Raw genomic sequence first — 23,140 nt, 5'->3', positions numbered from 1 at the left:
ATTTTGATGCACTTTAAGGTTACTACTTTGCCATCTTTTATTAAGTGTTTGGCCTTGCATGTCTTCCAATTTGTTGTGTGGACATTTGATGATTTTTTGAGAAGCGTCGTTTCTCCTACACCGAGTGTAAAAACAATGCTTATATTTTAACTATTTTCTCAAAGGAACAACAAGAAAAAAAAAACGAATAAAAATAAAAACTATGTACATTTGCTGCCTATTTGTCGACGTACAAAAGTTTTAAGTGGTTGCATATCCCGTAGGGCGCACTTGCAACAACGACTGTGGCATTCGTAGTGATGCCGCATGTCTGCACTTGTGCATTCCTTATTCGAATACGTAGAGCGAATTAAATACAAGTGTGTGTGTATATGTATATGTCACTTACCCTCGGTCGAGTGTCCACAACGTACATATAGTCGGTGTTGGGGTTCGTTTTGCGTATAGCTTCCAGCATCTGCTCATCTTCCAAACAGCGCGCACTGAAGCCCGACAATGGCTGACTACAGCGACAGATTGAAGCCTGCATGAAAAGGGCGACAAGTGTGGAAGAAAAGAGGAGGGGGTAAATAAAATAACACTACAAAAGTAAGTTCTGCATATGAATATTTACTTAGTTGTCTGAATGCAAATTTATACTCACATTTAATATTAATGTACCGGAACTGTTTATGCTGTAGTTTTAATATATATTTTTTTGTGTGTGGGCAAGGCCATAGAAATGCGATTTTTTAACATTTCATAAATTTGTAATTAGCAAAGTTTACAATAGTTGAAGTAGCAGACAAGTGCATTTGAACCTATGCACAGAAAAGTGTGCTTACGAGTTGATATTTGGTGAAAATAACAACATTTTTTTTTGCAAGATTTTAAAGTTTGAGTCTTATATAAAAATTTTATCTTTGCAAAATTAATTTATTTTTTTCAAGTTTTTTTGTTTTTAATTCTTGCTCTATGCTGTGCAAAAAGTAGTGCGAATTGGTCTATCAGAAAAGTCATGTGAGTTTAAATCGGCGGTTCTTCGATTATATTTATTGCGTTCTTGGCCAGAAATTCGGTCACAACGATTGTTTGAGGAGATGATGCGATTTTGTGGTGTAAAATTATTTAGTTGCTTCTTCCCCAAATCTGACCTTTCTCAAAGAATTTGCTATTTCAACGCACTGCTATTGCCCAGATACAGGATCTGGCGCTCGAAATGTAACCAATTAAAAAGGCCATAAAATTAGTTTGGAAAATTATTTTTATTCAATTCAAAGTAAAAAATGTATGTAAAAATAATACAAAATTAAGAATCAATTTACTTTTGCTTGATATGACTACCTTTTTCTTTGACTATGACCTTGAGACGGTCCAGAAACGAATAGCAAGCCTGCAGGTATATTATTTTGGCCCACTCGCGGACAATGGCTTTTTTCAGCGTCTCGACACTGGTGAATCTTTTACTTCGGACCTTGCTCTCCGAAAGGGCCCAAAGAGAATAATCCATCGGATTCGCGTCTGGTGAATTTGAGTGCCATTGTGTGGACGCAATGGAAATTCGGAACATTGTGTTTTAGCCATTCTTGGTTCACTTGAGCTTTGTTTGCTTGTCCACGGCTTCAATGCAACCTCCAGAATACTTTCCAGATAATATTTCGCATTTACCTTGAAGCCAGGCCCGATGAAAATAATTAGAGAGCGCCCATCTGCAGTTATATCGGCCCAAACCATTACCTGTGACGGGTGCTGCCTCCTGGTGGCCAATCGATGACTCAAATTCTCGTGTAAATGGTCTATCAAATAAACTCTATCGTTTTGGGAGTTTAGGAATTGCTCAATTTGAAAAACTTTCTCGGCAGAAAACACAATGTTCGGAAATTTACCGCTTTCGACCAAGCGAAGCAACTCCTTCGCTCTCTCAAGTCTGGTTTGTTGCTGCTTTAGTGTGAGATCATGCGTCTTTAGGATCTTGTAAGGGTTTGACTTCGAGATCATTTTTCAGTCCTCGAGAGATCCTCGAAGAGCAGCAATTGCTGCTAGCGGTTGTTGTTGTTGTAGCAGCATACATATTCCCCGTGCATATATAGGGTTATTCAATAGGTGCGCTTCAACTTTTTTCCGATAGGGAGGGCGAACGACGCAATATTTTTTATCATTTGTAAACTTCATTAGTATACATTTCATCATGGAACGCTACATACTTGAGCAACGATTGCAAATTTATGCAGATTTATGCAAAAGAGTGGTCAAGAATTGGGTTCAACGATTGGACTTCGTAAAACGTGCACGCGGTGGTCATGCAAAAGAAATCGAATTTCATACTTAAATGTATATGTTCAAACTCGATAATAAAAAAAAAAATTAGTTAAAAAAGTCAAACCGTCTGTGTTTTATTCAAAAAAGTTCAAAAGTTGAAGCGCTCTTACTGGAAAACCCTATACTAGGAATGCTGCTGAAGTGACAGTCCTAAATCCGCGTCCTTCCGGTTATGTTGAACCGACTGTCGTGCTAGCGGTTGCTGTTGCTGCCTAGCACAAGATCGGGCACCTGAAGCGCCAGTCACCGAGCAGCGCGATCGCGTGCCATCTGCAGCAAGCAGGAGACACAAACCTCCCACGCAGTCAGAGTCCGGGGAATCATCCGATTCTAGTCGGCACGTCTTTACAAATTCAGTGAAGCAAGCTAAGAGCTGCTTAGACATCAGATTATGTCTTCTAGACGTTTAAGAGCGGTTTCTTATCTTCTGCTTTACTAACTTAGATGATAAATTATTCCTTACTTTAAACTGCCCTTTTGCTCTTTTAGTTTTCTCAGCAATCCGTCAAACACAATTACAATTTGAACTCAAATCGACTAACAGCTGTTCGCTGTTTGTAAACTAATCCGCATTGGTAATGCTTCACTTTAAGCCAAGCTGCCGAATTTTACGAGCGAAAATAGGCGCCACGTTAAAATGTCTCGCAAAGTGAGAGGTTTGCTGAGAAAACGACTTTAAGTGTGTCTTCCTCATCGGCTCTGAAGGGTGGCAGTTACTGCAATCAACAATCTACTTTGCCGCTACGTAATCTAATAGTGGTTTATGCAAATGCCAGTGTGATATTGATGAACTAAAAGGGCATTTACTCTTCAATTTCGTAACATGTTTGCGCATTGTGCGAAAACAATGGGCAAGAAGACAATGGACAGATACAACTGAATGCATTTGCCTATTCATTGACTGCCATAGCAGCAAGGCGAAGGCATGTAATAGACTTGTGGCTGACTGACTGGCTAGCACAGCACCACCAGTTTCATTGACATGTACAAAGCGTTATATGATTAAGTGACCGATCACACAGACTGTTCAGTAGATGTTCTTTACGGCACAGCACGATTTTCTTTTCTATTGACTTGGTCAATAAATGAATGTGTTTGCGTCACTGAAAGGTATGCACATAGGTACTGATGGCATCAAGAATACACTTCTTTAATACATACATACATACAGTAGTAGTAGGTATGCGCACACATTCTTGCAATGTTCAGATGGCAACAGAGTCAATTTATCAAGATTTAAAAATGTCTCACACTTTGCAGTATTTACTCACCTTATTCGAGTGCAAGTAGGTAAGCGCTGGTAGGCGGCCTTTGGATCGAAAGCGTGAACTACCAATCAACATAGCTGTGTTGGCTTCTTGTGGCACATAAATTTGCCGGGGATACGTATCACATAACTCGTAGTTCATATTCAAAGTGCATAATGTCCAAATGTCGTTTGGCACTCGCATACGCCGGAACTCATTTTCCAACTTGAAGAAATCCCAGCCTGATGACTTTGGGAAGTCATCCTTGGCTGGCTGGTAGTTGAAGCAGTATAACTTGTTAATGGAAACTGTAATTAAAAAGCAATTACTTAGATTAATGAACCATCAAAATGTGACTACTTAATAAAGTTCATACAACAATCTTCTGCACCTCGTACAAGTATATGTGCATGCATTTGTGAGTATTAGGGTTGTCCTTATTTTAACTTCGAAATTTAAAATTTTGTATTTTTCCTTCAAGGAACAAAAAGTGGCCAAATTTTGAGTACAACCGGATAACATTTCATGATGGCTGCAAATTATTCCAACATAACTCCTAAATTGTACAGGGCCGTCGAGGTAAATCCGGAAAACATTTCGAAAGCTCTGGAGCAGTAGCGTTAAGTCTAAAACCGCTTTTGGTGTATTGTGTCCTGATTGACATTGGAGTGCCGGAGTAAGTGCTAGTAAACCGATGAGTCGAGAGCAGGACAGAAGAGCTGCGATACTAGAGTCACTTCGCGCCGGAAAAAGCCCTAAAGAGATAATTGAGTGGTTTGGTTACAAAAAAACGCAAGTTGTTAAACCCTGGATGGACCCCGTGGCTGCTGGAAGAGAATATGTGTTTCAGCAGGACTCCGCACCTGCTCACAAGGCAAAGAAGTCTCAGGCTTGGCTCCAGAATAACCTACCCTACCACTGGTCACCAGATTTTTGGCCACCTTCAAGTCCAGACTGCAATCCTCTTGATTATTACGTGTGGGGCACAGTTGAAGCAAAAGTTAACGCGAAGCCTCATAACACTAAGGACGCTCTGAAGACCACCATCGAGGAAGTGATGACCACAATGGACAAAGAGGAGGTAGCACGCGCATGTGGGCGCTTCAGGTCCCGGCTGGGACCTGAATAATTTTCAACTATGATATGTGTACTCACATTATACAAAGTTAAGTGCAAATAAAATTATTTTTGAGTAAATATCCAATAGTTTTGTTTTTAAGCTCAACATTCCGGATTTACCTCGACGGCCCTGTAATATACATTTTTTTTACTTCTTTACTCACTAGTTTTATAAGGAAAATTACAAAAAATTTTTGCTTTGAACGATTAAGCTTATTTTCGCGATTCGAAGATAAAAAATAGCTGATTATGATTGTGCGATCTCGGAGGCTGCCATAAAGATATTGAGGTTCTGATATTATGCTGTATTTGGGCTGAAGAGCAACCCGAAGCCATTCAAGAACAGCCATTGAAAACAACCATTTGGTGCAGCCTATGAGCTGGAGGAATCATCGGCCCATATTTCTTCAAACACGAGGCTGACGCCAATGTAACAGTGAATGGCGAACGCTATCATGCCATGATAAACGACTTTTTGATACCGGAAATTGAAATCTGTGACCTACTTAAGCAAATCATAAAAAATCTAGGGTTCACACACACACATCTTTCTTCCGCACTCACCTTAAGCCTCCGTTGGATACTACTTCTAAAACCTTCGGTTTTCCACCTGGCTCTGGCCTTTTTTCCCCTATTCAAGGCGCCCTTTTTAAAAGGATACATCCATAAATCAACATATATTTTATGTATATAATTGGCGCGTACACCCTCTTTGGGTGTTTGGTTGAGCTCCTCCTCCTATTTGTGGCGTGCGTCTTGATGTTGTTCCACAAATGGAGGGTCCTGCAGTTTCAAGCCGACTCGGAACGGAAGATATTTTTTTTTATGAGGAGCTTTTTCATGGCAGAAATATACTCTGAGGTTTGAAATAGCCTGCCGAGGGGCGACCGCTATTAGAAAAAACTTTTTCTTCATTTGAGTCTTTCACCGAGATTCGAACCTACGTTCTCTCTGAATTCCGAATGGCAGTCACGCACCAATCCATTCGGCCACGGCGGCCGCCTCATCAATAGAAAATTAAATTTTAGAAGCTACCTGGAAGCTCAAGTCGTTAGGGGGCGTCCATAAATTACGTGAGGTGTTTTTTTAAATTTTCTGACCCTCCCTCCCCCCTGGTGAGGTGTCGTGAGATTTTATTCAACCCCCTCCCCCATCCCTCAATCTCACGTGAGATTTTTCAAAATGTGGGTTTCTTATGTAAACGCGTTGGATTGTTATTGTAAAAAGAAAAAAAAAATTGCTTCGTGCTTTTATTTACGACTAGTTAAGACTAGTAATCAATATTGCTGAGAGTTATAAGTGTAATAAAAATTTAACAATAGAAGACTTAAATCGTAACTACTGCGATTAAAAAAAGAATATCTACTCTAATTCAGTCCATGGAGAATCATGTGCGGTTTCAAGAGAGACTATTGGGACCAACATGTCCATAAGATTTTCAGTAAAATCATCTGCTCCTTCAACTTCGTTCTGATCTATCCACTCTAAGGCTTGCGCACAGTAACTCATTAGCTCGTCTTGTGACAATCCGTGAGGGTCGCACTTTGCTGAACATACGCGCTTGCTTAGCTGGTGCAATGTGAGCTGCTCGCCTGTGCTCTGCAGCTCTTGTGATAGATGCGAAGTAAATGCCGCGTGTACTGCAGCATCTTTTCTCTAAATCATCACGTATACTTGGGCAATAGAGAGCATAAGGCGTGCTGATGAAGGCATTCAGCAGTTGAATCGGTAGGCGTATTAGAAATGGAGCAAATGACTTTGCGTCATGCTCTTTAAAGTCCGGAATTGTCAAACGTCCATCAACCGAGTGATAGCGTAAGGAGGTAGCAGAAAACGCAGAATCATACGCAGATCCGTGTGTCGCTGCCACTCAGCTCGTACGCTCTTGTTCATCGAGTCGCGCGTTCGGCTGATAGTGGCGCGAAAACAAACGACGGGCTACACTGTACAGTAAATTCAGATTAAATTGAGCTATTTGGTATAAAACAAATATGGTGATTTGACAGTAGTAATGTATAACGTCGAAGTATGAATGAAATTATTTTCTTTCGAACGAATTAGTGAATGATCTTAATCATACTACGATTACGCTTAAGATTAAATCTTAAGCATGTATAATATGGATAATGGACCAAAATAGTATAATTTTTTTTTGTTTCAATCAGAAAAAAAATTGCGTGATATTTGCCGAGACCCCCCCTCTCTCCAACGTAAGATTAGATGAGATTTGACTCGACCCCCTCCCCCCCTTAAACATCTCACGTAATTTATGGACGCCCCCTTAGCTCTAATAGAAATGTGTTAAAATCACATCCAAAGTCGAAAAAGTCTGGCTAGCTAGACCCATGTGCCCAACAGAAAGTTAACTTGTACGAGCTTTTCATCCTTGCTGACCCCCATTAAAATTGGCCGCTTAACGCTTCTGTAAAAATATCAAAAACGCCCAATATCGTAGGATGCAAAGGGTTAGAATGCTCTACAAAAAAATGCCTCGTTAAATCCCACTACTACTCTCTGGAACAAAAATTATATTCGAAGTCGTTTTTTGCATAACTCTTTCGGTAAACAATTCGCACGCAATTTTTAAAATTTTAAACTTCAGCAAAAAAAAAAAAAACTAGGGTCTGTCAGACTCACGCACGGTAGAAGTGAAACTTCTAAGTTGGTTGTTCCATGCATGGGAGTCCCGGTTTAGATCTCTCCCCCCTCTCTCGTGTTAAATTCAGGTTTTCATATTTTTTTTTCTATATCACTCCACATAAATTTGTACTATTTATTTTTGTCCTTATTAGCTTCAAATTTGACACTTGGGTGCAGTGTTGCACTTGACGCTGACATTTCTTTGCACTTCCAATGGTATTTTTTGCCTACTTTTGGCGCGTTAATCCATTTGCTTTGATCACCGAAACGGTTGAAATGTCATTTTACAACCTTCTACTTCAACTATCGTCACTCGTTTGGCAAACGCACTCATTGTATCGCTTCGTCTCCTCCATACCTACCATCTATTTACTTCGCAGCAGTTGCTTATTGCTTTCCCGCTTACACACATTCAATCGGCGCTTTATCTGATACTCACACACAGCACTCATTTGCACGGGCTACGGCTATCTATAATACCCGTTGTCGGTTGTCGATTGTCGGTTGCCTGCATGTCGCCAGTCTACTTCAATGCTTACTTGTGTGCTATATACATTTCGGCGTGTCTCGGTGGCTCCCTCACATCGTTCAGCGCTTGCGATGCGAGAGAGCGAATAGGCGAGAGTGGGAAGGAGCAGCTGCTCCTTGGCCCCGCCCATTTGACGGATTTCGGTAACGCTCCGAACTTACCGTTTCACTCGCCTATTTTCAATCTGCCTTGGGGCCCCCGACGCGCCTAAAGAAGTTTCACTTCAAAAAAAAAAAAAAATAAATAAAATCATACCCTCTGGACTAGAGACTGTTTTCGCCTAAGTAGTTCCTGTAGACATTCTGTTTCATATTTAAAAGCATTTGTTCGTGTTGAGTTGAAGAAACTCCACACAAATAAGGACATCCCTAGTACATTTTATGTGGAAACTTACGTTCTTTAAGTACCTACCTGGTTGATAAAGCTTCATTAGTGAGGTGTACACATCGTGACACTCGGAATCCTTTGGAATTACGAATGTAACTGATAGGAAAGTTTTACAACGTATCAATAGTGGAGAACCAGTTGTGCTTAACGGTAATTTCTCTATGTTTGCGACGTGCATATGCAATATCTGCAAAGAGACGTAATGAATGAAATGCAATAAATAGTTTGGTGTTGCTCGACTAGAACTACAAACGAATGCAAAATTATTGTACATATTCAATCTATAGAGAAATATAAGAATATAGATCACATAAATAACACTTTTTTATGTAACAAAACCTTAGATTAGATGCGAAATTTAGTATGTTTTGACATTTGCAAACATTTTGCAAACCACCATTTTCGCCGATCCATAGCTTTTTTTTAGTCTTCGGCACCCTTACTTGCAGTACTCTGATAATCAGAAAAGAAAAATTAAACAATGGCATCAACTCTTTTGCGGCAACAAGTTCAATTTCAGTATACTTAGCGTAAAATATACAATACATCCGCAAATATGTAATATCCGCTGCAGTTGTAAGCACCATGGCGTATACGTAACATGAATACTTAAACTCGCCTAACAAATACTCTTGCACTACTTTCACCGAAATTAGCAAGCAACAAAGCGTAAGAATTTAATGACATCCGCAAACAAACGACTGGTTGAACGCCTCATGCATACAGCAGCATACTGCAGTGGAAATAAACTACCCATGTGCTACTCCATATGCGCTGTGTTCTTCCATCAAATAATACTTATTCATGCAATTTTACGACAATTTATTAAAGTCTTGTGCTGTTTTAAAGCGAAATTTGTGGACTTTAACGACAATGGACGATTTTTCATAATTAAGGTCACCCACTTACTTGGACGGTTTTTAATTAATGTCATACGATTGTTGAAAAATGTATTGCATATGAGGGTACCTTTCCCGTTGACATACATACAGCAGCCGGCACTGATGCGGCCTATACATTTTTAATTCTTTATAAAATGGCCTATAAAACAACCGGAAAATCACTCTGGTAGCAATTACTTGAAATCTCCAACGCCAGTGGTGAATGTATTATAGCTCCGCAAAACGAAATGAATCACTTTACGTTTGGAAAGATTTTGGGGAAGATTGCAAACTCAATTTTTAAAATGAGTGCTGTGGTACTCAATTGGTGAGTTTATTGAACATAAAAGAATATTTGACCGAAAGTAAGCCCCTACCACTTCTACCTTGGTGAAAATATTTTAGTTCTTTAGCAAACCGTTATTCGCTCTCAGCGAATAAGAAAGAATTAGCTAATGGACTGGCGTTACACAAAAAACTTGTGTGTGATATACGAAAAAAATCAACCAATGACATTTCGTTGCCGTCAAAACAACGACTGATTGGACGAGTGTGTGAATATATGTTTGAACGAGTGTGTGAATACATGCGAAATGATCGTTTTTATTTCGCCTGCGAATTCCCAAGTGACGTGCCAGCCAAAGTTCCTCTCACAATTTTCTTTTTCACCATAGCTAAATAGCTAACCTAGTAATCTATCATCCTTGCACTTTTTCTGTACGCAAGGTTTAGTTACCATTCGTGAGGCTGGCTTGTTAGTGCATAACATTCACCTCCGTTCTAGTGTGCGCGCTTTCCACTCGTGAGCATGCGGCTGCTGTGGCCTAGAATAAGCTCTGCTCCACCGTAAGGTCCTTATCGTACCCGATGAAGCACAACGACAAGGTGGCAATCACGTTTATTGGTTCACTTCGTCAAACTAGAAGACATGCGCGAGTTGCTTTTGCGAGCAATTCTTGGTGCATTCTCTGGTCGATTAGTCCAAGCGGCACGACGGTTGCACAGACTGCCAAACAACTGTGCGCCACTTATTTTCTCCAGCAATGAGATTCAGGAAGTCACCAAGAAAGTAAAAGCTCTGACTTCCGCAGAGTGCACAGTATAATCACTGCACTTACCGCCATACCACACCAACTGCGGGCTTAACCAAAACCGCCACTGCGAGAGGACTGGCCTAGTAGCGCTGGATCTGTCGAAGCCCTTCGATACAGTCAGCCACTCCACGATACTATTTATATGATATTCAACAGTCGACCTGACGATTGTTCGATAATGTCATCCGGAAAGGACATCGATGATTTGTGCTCCAAAGTGAACGTTCACCTCAACAGTTTTTTAGCTTTTTCACTGCGAGAAATTCCCAACTTTCCCCCACTAAATCCAAGTGTTGAGAGTTTGTGGGCTATGAACGGTGACTAGTTTGCGGTTGTGTTAGCCTCTTTATGTTGCTGATGAAGTTCATCAGATTTATGTTATCAAGACCTGGTATATCAGTAGGCGCAGAAAAGAAGTGAGAACCAAGATGCTTGAATCTTAGTCCCGCGAGAGCTGGACAGCTAAGGAGCAGGTGCTGAGATGATTCCACCTCATCTTCCATACAGCTAACGCAAAAAGGACTCGAAGTAATTCCGAGTCTCACGGCATGTATACCCCGCGGATAATGCCCTGTGAGGATACCCACGAAATTTGAGAGATGAGATTTTGTCATCCCCAGAATATCCCTCGAACGTCTCCTATCCAAACGTGGCTAAAAGGACTTCGCGAGCTTACACGTTGCCCAGCGCTCGCTGAGTTGGTGCAAATCCCATCCTTCCAGGAGTAGAGCGCAGGTTGTCAAGGGGATCCCGATCCTCTCCTTTCGCGGGCACACTACCCCACGGGTCCCTTGTCTGGCCAGCTCGTCGACTTCGCAGTTTCCAGCAATGTCACTGTGACCAAGTACCCAAATTATCTTTATATCGAAGAATTCTGATGCAATCGAGAGAGAGACTAGGCATTCCCTGACCAGTTTCGAATGCACCATAATAGAGCCAAGGTCCCTAATTGCCGCTTGGCTATCGGAGTAAATATTTACCCTCTTAACAGTTATTACGCAAGTAAGTCAGCCAGTCAGCTGCTTCTTTAATTGCGGCCACCTCTGCTTGGAACATACTGCAGTGATCCGATAACCTGAATTTGAGCTTAATGGGGAGCTCTTTGCAGAATACTCCTTCTTCAACCCAACCGTCCAACTTCGAGCAATCCGTGAACAGGTTAACCAGGCCCTGTCCCCAAGTGTTGGCCCCGGTCCACTCCTCCCTTGATGGAATATGGGTGGAGAAAGTTCCGCTTGGACTAAGCGAGGGCACACACTGATCCGTCGACGAGGGGATGAACTCAAAGTTTCTGAGGATGCTTGAGTGCCCATATGTGAGATTGAGCTTATATATAGCTCAAGCCCCTCAGTCTGATTGCGGTACGTGCAGCGGCAATTCTGCCTGCGATGTCTATAGGTACCACATATAACATTACATTAAGCGCTAGAGTAGGAGTAGTTCGAAGCGCCCCACTGATTCCAATGAGTGCAGACCTTTGAACTCTCTCTAGCTTGACATGGACATGAACGATATTTAGCTCCAACAAGCTGGCGCGTCATCCAACATACAAGATCGCAGAAAGATCGAGTTCATGCAGACAACTTGGAATCATTTTCGTCACTTTAGAAAAATATCTATCCAGTCGTTCCTGCGATAAATCCAGGAGTAGGAGTAGAAAAAATTGCGTCATCCAGATAAGTTACTGTGAAGGCAGCCAGATGCCTGAAATAATGTTCCATAAATGATGGCAATGTTCGTTTGTTTTCTGAAGAGTTTGAGTGTAGTTAATTTTATTTTATTTCATTTTTTAAAATTAACTTGTTGTTGCACTTTCCCTTTTATGATGATACGCAAAAACTAATTAGAGTAGCAACGTTCTCAACTGACATGATGAGTGCCTTGAAGTATGCAAGAGTTAGGGGAAAAAAATTAATTTTCAAAAGTAAGAAAGTACTTTCGCATTCAATGTTCGTTTGCAATGATTCCCCAAGCTTCCTGTGCAGCACTTCAATATTTTATAGTAGTTTTCTAATGCAGTTGTTAGTGACCTACTTGGCAGCACCACCTAGCAGCCATATTGGGAAAACCACGACCGCATCAAAGTCGGAGATCTAAATGCGAAAGCCTTAATTTAGTAAAAAGAAGAAAGAAAAGTTTGACGAAAGAAATCCACAAATAATACTCGTATGTGATGGTGGGTGAACTTGCGCGCCGCTTGTACACTCAATAGAAGTGGCTTTGGCACAGCTGATAGACGCCGACGCGTCATCCCGTATACATACATACACACACACATACATTTTTCGTCTTTTCGTGACCACAATTTGATTGCTTTAGTATTCTTGTGCGCTTTTAAGTACACTCGAGCTTTACGGCATCAAGGGCAAAACGAGAAATGTATAGCCGTCATCGCTACTGCACATACCCACATACATATGTACATACATACACACCAATCGATTGAGTTTTCGCACTGGATTTCATACTGCAATGTTTTTATTTGTAAACAGGACAATGAAATCACCAGTTCAAACTAAAAATTTCATTTCATGTAATGCTATGACCTCAAACCTGTGCGCCATACTCGTACTTGCGTGCGTGCATGTATCGTACACACAAATGTTCATATATACATACATATGTAAAATTGTACAAATAGAAAGCGGCTACTGGTGAGTTTGATATTCCACGAAGAAATTTTATTAAAGTGATTTTAGACTGGAAATTAAGTAAGTGCTGAATATTTTCGGAAGAAAAGCTTAATTTGAATAAAAGCATTTAGTATTTTAATTTACCATCCATTTGCAAAAAGGTGAATTTTTTTGATTGAACCAGTTACGCATATTAGTCATAGCAATTCAGTGTAAATCTCAGACAAACAGTGGGAGTGTTTCTTAATTGGCCATAAATAGTAAACATTGCGGATCCGCCCTAAGTGAGGTGATGTGAGGTGATGCTTTAGCTGACAGCAATCCATATAGTTATTGAACAATCAGCAAAGCGCACCCTGTTGAACACAAGGTGAAGTCCAAAATAAACGAGACTGATGTTATAAAAATGTTTTCGATGGCGCCATCTTTTTAATGAGTTAATGCGTTGGAAGTTATATTCCTAGCTGACTTCCAGTGAAAGCTTGCTGACATTCGGCTCAGTTGAAGCGAAGTTATTGCGTCTAAAGTGTCAGTATGTCTGTGTCATCGGTACAAAGATGAGTTTCGAACAAAGAGCTAATATCAAATTTTGTTTTAAAATCGGTTAAATGTTTATCGAAACATTTCAATTGATGAAAAAAGTTTATGGCGATTATTGTCTATCTCGTGCCAGAGTTCATGAGTGGTTTACCCGTTTCAGAGATGTTTGTGAGGACATAAATGACAATGAACGTACGGGCCGCTCAAAATCAGTAATCACCGAAAACTCCAACGAAATTGTTCCTAAATTTCTTAAAAATGAACCGAAATCATCGTTGAAATTTATGGCATCGGAGTTGAATATTTCCAAAACATCGATTTATCGCATTTTAACTGATAATTTGGGCTTACGAAAGGTCTGTGCAAGTTTCATTCCGCACAAGTTAACTAAGGAGCAAAAATAGCTCAGAGTTCAACATTCGAAAGACCTCATTAAAAAGGCGAGAAAAGACGAGAATTTCCTTTACAACATTGTAACTGGTGATGAAACGTGGTGTTCCCAACATGGACCTGAAACGAAGCGTCAAAGTGCCGGATGGAAGGCCACAGAACAGCCACCATCCAAAATATCGCGTTTGGAGAAGTCAAACATCCAGTTGATGCTCATTTGTTTTTATGATTCCAAGGGAATTGTCCATAAGGAGTTCGTGCCAACGAGCCAAACCGTCAATGCAATTTTCTATCTTTACGTTTTGAAGGGTTTGTTGCATTGCATTCGCCGAATTCACCCTGAATACCGCGAAGGAGGAAGCTGGCGCTTATTGTATGACAATGCACCATCTCATCGATTCACTCTTGTGACTGATTTTTTGACTAGAAATCGCATTTTAACCATCAATCACCCACCGTAGTCGCCTGATATGGCTCCCTGTGACTTCTACCTATACGGAAAATTGCACTTGGCCAAGAAAAGAAAATGTATTGTGTCCGTAGAGGCCATCAAAAAGTCTTGTGCCGACTTCCTAAAAAACATTTCAGTCAATGACCTGAAACACTCTTTCGAAAAGCTTTTAGATCGCGCAAAAAGTGTATCGAGGCCAGAGGGGACTATTTTGAATAAATAAACACGAAGTTATCAGAACAAAACTCCTGTCGTTTCTATTTTAGCTCAATCTTGTTTATTTTGAACTTCACGTTGTATTACCACAGAAGGTTTCGGGAGAGGAAAAGTGATGTCATCTAAAACCATGGAATTGCTGAGGCTCCCAGTTACCCGGAGATGATATCACTAAAGTCATCCGATGCGAAAATAAGTTCAGAATAGAACTGGGCGATAAGCTAAACTGGAGCAGATCTACATTTGAAAAGAAACTCCAGGAGTGTACCCTGCACTGGTATACATAAGGCTCAAAGATACCAGAAGGCAAAGGCGCTGGAATATAGAACCAAGCGCTGTGTGCCAATGGGTAGTTTTCCCAAGCATCTGTATGCCATCTGTCTATGTGCAGCGATAAACTTAGATAGAGATTTCCGGATTGAGCGATTTGCCATTCTGAGCGACCATCAAGCGGCACTCAAGGCTCTATCATCCTGTGCGATGAACTCCTCACTGTTCCTTGAGGGTAACGAGAAACTGAAACTACTAGAAACGCATAATTGCATCCGCGTAATTTGGGTCCCAGGACACAGGGTGTATAACTGCGAACGAAGTAGCGAACGCATTGGTGAGAGAGGTTGCGGTCTCACCATTAATAGGACCCGAGCTCCTTCATTGCTATGGGACAACACATCATCAAGGAGAAGCTAAGGGAGCTTAGCTAGCACCAAACTATGGGGTTACGCCAGGCGAAATTTTTACAACTAAAAGAGGTTTAAAAGACTCATAACGCGTCCCAAGGATTAACAACGAATGCTCACTGCGCAGTCACCTTCTACACTTGATCGGGATATGGTCTGCTGATTCTTGTCGTTTATGTGATCAATCCCGAGAGACTCCAATGCGCTTTCGCCTTAAATGTGCGCGATAGCGCAGAGAAGGTTGAGACATCTTGGCCAACTGCAGCCAGAAGAATCATGTAAATATATAAAAAAACGTTTAATTTTCATTCGAAATGGTCACCATTTGCTTTTACACAAGTCTTCAAACGATTAGGCCATTCAGCTATAGTAGCGCACACGGTTTCCATGGATATTGACGTCGCTGCTCGAACCAAAGATTGGTTGAGACTCTTTAAATTTCTGTGAGGTTTTCGACAGGCCATGCTCGCCAATTCTCACCACAAACTGTAGTCCAATGGATTAAAATCTGAACTTCCAGACCAGTCTTCTGCGGCTATGAACCCAGGAATATAGTTTTTTTGCCACTGCTGGGTGGTTTTTGCCTTATGGGCTGGCTGGAAAAGAGTACTGCTCAACTGCTTCACCACGCCTTCTAAGACATCCTCCTGGTACACTTTTGACCCGGTCTTAATCGCTTTTTCGCATAAATCAAGAGATGTAACGCCTTTACAAGACACTCCCCACCAAACTATTACGGAGGCTGGATGGTGGGCACTCTGAACCCTTGGCACAACTTTTTTTGCGTCTTTAGAAGTTTTTTCATAAATTTTGTCGTTTTGCTTAATAAAAGCTTCTTCATCAATAAAAATTGTCTCATCATGATTTTCTGCTTTCTAAGGGGATTTGTGCGATTTTTTTTTCAAATGGATTTGTGGCTGCACTGGTTCGAACCAAGCGAGGCCGACCATTTCTTTTTCCGTCTGTCACTTCAGCAGCATTCTCCGTATATGTATGGGGAATGTTTATGCCGCTCCAAAAACCAGTTTTATTTAAAATCAGAATCTAATTCGATACTATAGAACTAATTATAACCATAAGGGGATTTCAGATAAATATTTGTATTTTTCGAGAAACTACAGCATTAGATACATACCCATGTTTCCTTGTTGCTATCCGGTTCAACAAAAATTAAATGTGTAGCCGTCAAATATAGGGTTCCAACTGTAGGATTTTTGGCATTGTACCGATCAATCATTCGCACATTTTCAACCTGAAAAATAGAATAAAGGAAAAATTCTGTTCAGAAGCCAATAAACTTCAGTCTGGAACAAAAAATTATGTTAAAATTTAGGGTTTTGTTGAAAGTGATAATTAATATACCTAGTTTTGAATATATACGGCACTAACACAAAAATGTACTCGGATAAATAGCCTGTGCTAAGAATTTCTTGAATTATAATCGCACGACACACTTGAAACAGAAAAAAATTAACTCTGGCAATAAATTTTTTAATTTCATATGGGGTCACTGATAACACCTTCGTCCTATTTGTAGTATTTCTACGATAAGTTCAGTGCGAGTGAAAATGACGTAGTACTACAGCACATGCTCGGAAGTCTTTTACAAAGAAAAATCATCAACACCATTCTTCTTCTTCCCTGCTGCTATGCCATTTCACTTGGGATCTGCCTTTGTAGTCGTCATTATCAGATCCTTCTATCCTGACTCGTTCTATCCTGTGTAACTTCGCACGTTTCATATCACTTTCTATTCGCTTCGTCCAAGTGTGTTGTGGTCGACCTGGCTTTCTCGGCGCCATGGCGATGTTTAACACGTTTTTTGTCATATTTGACTCAGGCTCCCTCTACACATGCCCATACCAGCGAAGACGACTTTCTTATATTTTTTGCTTAATCGGCGTGATTTTAAGACTTCCACGAATGAATTGATAAATCACTTTGTCCAGCATTGTGACCGAGGCGGACCATCTCAACATTTTCATTTCTGTCGTTTGAAGTTTCATTTCGTGTAACTTTTTTATAGGCCAGTATTCGCCTCCATACAACAAAGTGGGACCCACGGCGGTTTTATATACTTTGCGTTTTAGGTGAAGTGGCATTCTTTTGTCATATAGCACCCCGGTTAGAGCTTTCCATTTTAACCATGCCGAGCTAACCCTATGCTGCACGTCTTCATTAACTTCTCCAGTATTTATTATAACGGAGCCTAAGTTTTTTAACATAGGGACCTCATTTAGTGGGCTGCCGTTGAGTTGGTGGAAAACTAGCAGCGCATAACCTCTGCATTTTTCCCCCTTTTTTTTGGCCCTTGCGATTCGAGTTTGATTTACCACTGACTGACTAGTCAAGCCACATTTAATTAGTGGTAAAAAAATTTCCATCCTCGCTCCCAAGCACAATGTCGGCTGGTCCACGGGGTGTTGTTGTTGTAGCAGTAACTTTGCCCTGGCAGTGTAGTGTAATCAACGGTCGTATTCGTCTAGCTCATCTAACGGTAGGCCCAGGAAACTTGCTGTTTCGACAGGTTAGGTCCAGAGGGGTGTTAGATGAGTGGGTTTGGATGGGGCATGTGAAAAGGTGGTTAGTGTCGTGCGGGGTGTCTTCACATGCCGGACATATATTATATTTAGTATGTCGGAGTCGATTCTGGATAGGTAGGAGTTTAACCTGCTACAGTATCCAGAACGTAATTGTGCCAATGTTACACGGGACTCTCGGGGAAGTTGGAGCTCTTCGTTTGCAATGGGTGGTGGTTGGACACCGATGACGGCATTCGGGGGTCGGGAGCTTAAGAAGTTGGTAAGAGTCTTCCGATGAATGTCGTTAATTGTCAGCCTGTACACTGTCCGATCCAGTAATTGGGGGTCTGTTTTGTCCTGGATCTCCTCCGTGTGGTTAAGGAGGGGCCTCCTGACATGCCTGGGAGGTGGCTCAGGCTCAAGCAGGTGTCTGCATGGGTGGGACCTGCGGGACCTGGTTCAACAACAGGAGCTGCTTGCTGAGCAGTTTACAGGGAGCATATGGGCCTCATCATGTAGATGTTGTAGTGGGTACATCAGACGACATCCTGTCGCAGTCCTAATGGCAGTGTTTTGGCAGTCTGTAGCTTCGTCCACTGTGAATCACTGGTTCCAGGTGAACAGATAGGCGCAGCATAGTTTAAAACGTCACGCCACGGGGCGCCGCGTTGAATGCTGAATAGCAGAGGGCTCAATGTCAACACATGGGCCTACACGAAAACTAGAGTATATCTTGAGATATCTTCACGAAACTAGGGGCGCATGTTAACCTTGGGTGGCCTTAAAAGAACGATAACAATTTCAAGAAAAGTTAAAATTTATTTTTATGTTTTTTAAACAAACGTAATTATTAACACAAATATGTGACATTTGGTTCAATGATATTTTGTCATTTTTGGTAGGAGGTGTTGTGTAACCAAGGCGCATTTATTAAAGGTGGTGGCACTAGACCGAAAACAATGTTTTGTACGTTTGATTGTCACGGCAAAGTATTTGCAAAGTGGAAGACAAAAGATGAATTCGCCTTATTTTATTCTGTGCTGACAGCCACATAGGCACAGCGAAAGAAAAAAAACAAATCAGCTAATTTACCAACACCCCCTTTAATCGATTCGCCTTGTGTTGTAGCTTCCTTAAAGAGCTTCAGTATAAAAATGACTTGATTTAATTCAGTCTCAGCAAAGTTTCAACCCAAATCGTTGCTGTTTTCCAGCTACACCACACTTTTTTTATACCACATCGGTGTAATCGAACTCTTTGGACCATCCAAATTAACGTAGTCAGCATAAAGTATTGTTTTTTGCGTTTGTGAATAAGTACTTAATGAAAACTAGTACATATTTCATAGAAAATACAATTCACCAGGTCACAAAATCAATTGCTTTTTTATTACACATTTTCGTATTAATTCAAAATGGAAATGATCCGTTGGCTTCAAAGGTGTATTAATGCAGTAAAATAATTTTACCGCTACATCCCCACTCTTAAGTGCTCGAATTTGCATATTCTCTTTGCAATTTGTTTCATTGTTTTTGGTTTTTTGCAAAGTGAGAAGTAAGTGAATTACAAAAAAAAATACAAAACAAAAAAAAAAAAAATACTGATGCACATAGAAATCGTTCACTTGTAACAGTTCAACGATTCAAAAACACCGAACAAAGAAACTATAAAAGGCACTAAAATGCAAATGCTACCACTTTGGCCGACATTACAGTTGTTGACATTTGCAAATGCAATACATTATCAAGGGAATGAGGTTATACACACATACATAGTCACATGAATGTGTGTGTGTGCTTGTACAAGTTGTGACCTGTTGGGCGAATGAGAGTACGTCATATTGTTCAAGCACAAAAATGATTATTTCGAATTAATTATAAATTATGTAAATCACATCCTGTGGGTCAAACAAACTTTCGAATTGCAAAGGATGTAGACGAGGCCTTTCAGGACTATTATCGACCAAGGGTATAGTAATTGTGATAATGACACTATCTAAAAAAATGTTTACAATCTATAAATCTTGATATTTTTTTTTTGAAAACTACGCCATGGGCCAGAAATAATATAATTCATTCTAGAATGGCAGCTGTCTTCCGATTTCGGTACAAAATTTCTGAGGAAAACTGGATTGAGTGCATTCGCAGTTTTCGATAGAATTTAACTTCACATTAACATTTGCGTGAATAAGGTAACAAGCTCATAAAGTTATATTTCCACCCAACTACACCAAACATACAGCATTACTTTTCAATCCTAGATTTCCACAGTTTGAAATGTTTCAGTTTCATCTGTTTCTGATTTTTTGTTTATAATTTTTCAATATCAAAAAAATTCGTAAATTCACTTTAATATTTTTTTTTTTGGTGGGTGAGGTAGGGTTCAAAATGCCTACGCACTACACACTTTTTCTGGAGAGACACGCGTTTATGAAAATTCGCTTACACTTTTAATTCACCAGGCACACAAACATACATCTTTTTTTTGTATCCAGCCTTATCAAATGGTTGAAAACTGATTGATGATGGTAATTGAGATTCCTAGGAATATTATGACTACTTATACTAATAAAGGGTGATTTTTTAAAGAGCTATAGGAAAGTTTTTCAAAAAAACACACCTAAAATTCAGAAAAATGCATACAATTTTTATTTAAATCGATAGTACAGTGCATATAATTTAATGTTTGAAGATTATTTCATGTAAATGTAGACCGCGACTGCGCTTCAAATGGTCCATCCACTTAGTCCAATTTTGGCATACTCTTTCCAATGTTTCGGCCGGTATCTCACATATAAATGCTTTAATGTTGTCTTCCAATGCGTTCATTGAAGCAGGCTTGTCTGAATAGACAGGAGCTTTAACATAGCCCCACAAAAAATAATCTAAAGGCGTTATATCGCACGATCTGGGTGGCCAATTGACAGGTCCCGAACACGAAATAAAATGTTCACCGAACTTGCCTCTCAACAAGTCCAAGTCGCGTGCTGTGTGGCATGTGGCACCGTTTTGCTGAAACCACATGTACGGTCCAACAATACTTCCAGCCCATAAACCGCACCAAACTGTGACCTTTTTGGATACATTGGTAGCTCTTGCAAATCTTCTGGCTGATCTTCACTCCAAAATCGACAATTCTGCTTATTTACGCACCCATTGATCCAAAAATAAGCTTCGTCGCTGAACACAATTTTTCGAAAAAAAAGTGGATCTTCGGCCAACTTTCCAAGAGCACATTCACCAAAAATTCTGCGTTGCGGTAGGTCGTTCGGCTTCAACTCTTGCACCAGCTGTATTTTGAAAGGCTTCACACCTAAATCCTTTCGCAAAATTTTCCACGTTGTTGAGTAACAGAGGCCCAATTGCTGCGAACGGCGACGAATCGATAATTGATGGTCATCATTAAGACTGGCCGATACAGCTGCGATATTTTCTTCAGTTCGCACTCTACGTAAGCCTGTTGGTGGTTTGATGCCCAATAATGTAAATTTGGTTCTAAATTTAGTCACAATAGCTCGAATAGCCGCTTCAGTGGGTCGATAAAACTGACCATAAAATGGAAGAAGCGAGCGATAAACTTTCTTAACAGAACTCGCATTTTTATAATAAAATTCAATGATTTGCAAGCGTTGTTCGTTAATGGTTAAATTATAGACCAAACTGAAGATGTTTGACAGTGAAACAAAACACGAAACGGGCGTCAGCTGTTTAAACCAACTGTTTAAAAAGATAATAGCTAAAAAGTCACCCGTTACTTCTGTTTTCCCTGGTTTTTTTCCCTGGTTTTATTGACTTTTTTAGTAATACAGGAGCTTTGTTCTGATAACTTCGAATTTCAGGTCATTTAGCGGAATGTCTTTCAGGATGTCGGTACAAGCCTTTTGGATGGCCTCAAACGGAAAACGATTTCCTTTCATGGCCTAATACAATTTTCCGAATAGGTAGGAGTCACAGGAAGCCATATCAAGCGAATACGGTGAGTTAGTGATGGTTAAAATGCGATTTCTAGTCAAAAAAGTGGATTGATGAGATGGTGCATTATCATGCAATAAGCGGCAGCTTCCCCCTTCGCGAATTCGACGAATGCGATGCTTCAAAACGCCAAGATAGAAAATTGCATTGACAGTTTAACCCGTTGGCATGAACTGCTTGTGGACAATTCTCTCGGAATCGTAAAAACATATGAGCATCGACTTGATTTTCGATTTCTCTAAACGGAATTTTTTGGGCGGTGACTCGTTGTAAAGGAAGTTCTCGTCTTTTCTCCCGCCTTTAATGAGATCTTTCGAATGATGAATTGATCAGTTAAAATGCGATAGATCGATGTTTTGGAGATATTCCACTCCGATTCCATGAATTTCAACGATGATTTTGGTTCATTTTTGATAAATTTACAAACAATTTCGAAGGAGGTTTTGGTGATTACTGATTTTGAGCGGCCCGTACGTTCATTGTCATTTATGTCCTCACAAATATCTCTGAAACGTGTAAACCACTTATGAACTCTGCCACGAGATAGACAATCATCGCCATACACTTTTTTTATCAATTCAAGTGTTTCGGTAAAGGTTTTACCGATTTTAAACAAAATTTGATATTAGCTCTTTGTACGAAACTCATTTTTGTACCGATAACACAAACATACTGACACTTTAGACGCAATAACTTCGCTTCCACTGAGCCGAATGTCACCAAGTTTTCACTGGAAGTCAGCTAGGGATGTAACTTCCAAAAAGATGGCACCATTAAAAACATTTTTATGACGCCAGTCTGTTTTATTTTGGCAATTTTTGCAAAAGTTCATCTTTAATAACGAAATCTCGGGTCGAAAATAAATAAGTAACCAGTAGTCACCGTAATATATTATACAAAAAAACAAAATGCCACTCATATTCGCAAATGCAATGAAATCTATATGCCATTCGTTCAAATGCAAAACAAAAGACAAAAAGTTAAGGTGAAATTTTTTAAATTTAAATTTTACGCGTGATTGGTAATTCTGTTGTTTTTGTTGTTGTAACAGCTTAGAGAGGATATACATTCTGTCAAAAAAATATCGGAAACTGTTCATTTAAAAAGCGCGCATTACACATTTGCCTACATTTTTTGCTGTAATGTTGGTAGAATTCTCCTCTATACTATAGTGTCGCAGAGTGTGAGCGTGATCTGTCAATTAGCTTGTTTTTGGCATTTATTTATATCAGTCAACCGAAGGTGTGCTTTGCGATTTTCACTATGGATAAAAAATATCAAAGAAAACATTTATTTTAAATTTTGTGTTTTGACGGGATTTCGTGTGGTGAATCCTTGAAAATGTTGCAGAAAGCCTATGGCGAGTGTGCTTTATCTCGGGTCTAAAAACACGCTCTACGAGTGATACAAGACTTTTGCAGAGGACCGAGAAGTTGTGGAAGATTTGCCCCGACCTGGTTACCCATCAACATCTTCAACAAATGAAAACGTCTACAAAGTCAAGTAAATGGTGCTGGAAAACCATAATTTAACTTTGAGAGA

The 23,140-nt window shown here is 40.2% G+C and overlaps 1 protein-coding gene across 2 annotated transcripts in view; it reads right to left on the bottom strand.

Moving 5' to 3' along the window:
* Nucleotides 1-23,140, bottom strand: part of LOC129243402 (myotubularin-related protein 8) — a 54,471-nt gene that overhangs the window by 15,619 nt on the left and 15,712 nt on the right. For both annotated transcript variants that reach the window (XM_054880380.1, XM_054880379.1), the window contains exons 2-5: nucleotides 16,241-16,357; nucleotides 8,245-8,407; nucleotides 3,570-3,853; nucleotides 389-523 (exon numbers count right to left, since the gene is read on the bottom strand). In XM_054880380.1, the coding sequence (XP_054736355.1) occupies nucleotides 389-523; nucleotides 3,570-3,853; nucleotides 8,245-8,407; nucleotides 16,241-16,357 (699 nt within the window). The remainder of the gene's footprint in view (nucleotides 1-388; nucleotides 524-3,569; nucleotides 3,854-8,244; nucleotides 8,408-16,240; nucleotides 16,358-23,140) is intronic.

Source organism: Anastrepha obliqua, chromosome 4 (genome assembly GCF_027943255.1).
Source record: "Anastrepha obliqua isolate idAnaObli1 chromosome 4, idAnaObli1_1.0, whole genome shotgun sequence".
NCBI lineage: Eukaryota > Metazoa > Arthropoda > Insecta > Diptera > Tephritidae > Anastrepha > Anastrepha obliqua.
This window is presented reverse-complemented; position numbering and strand designations above follow the sequence as displayed.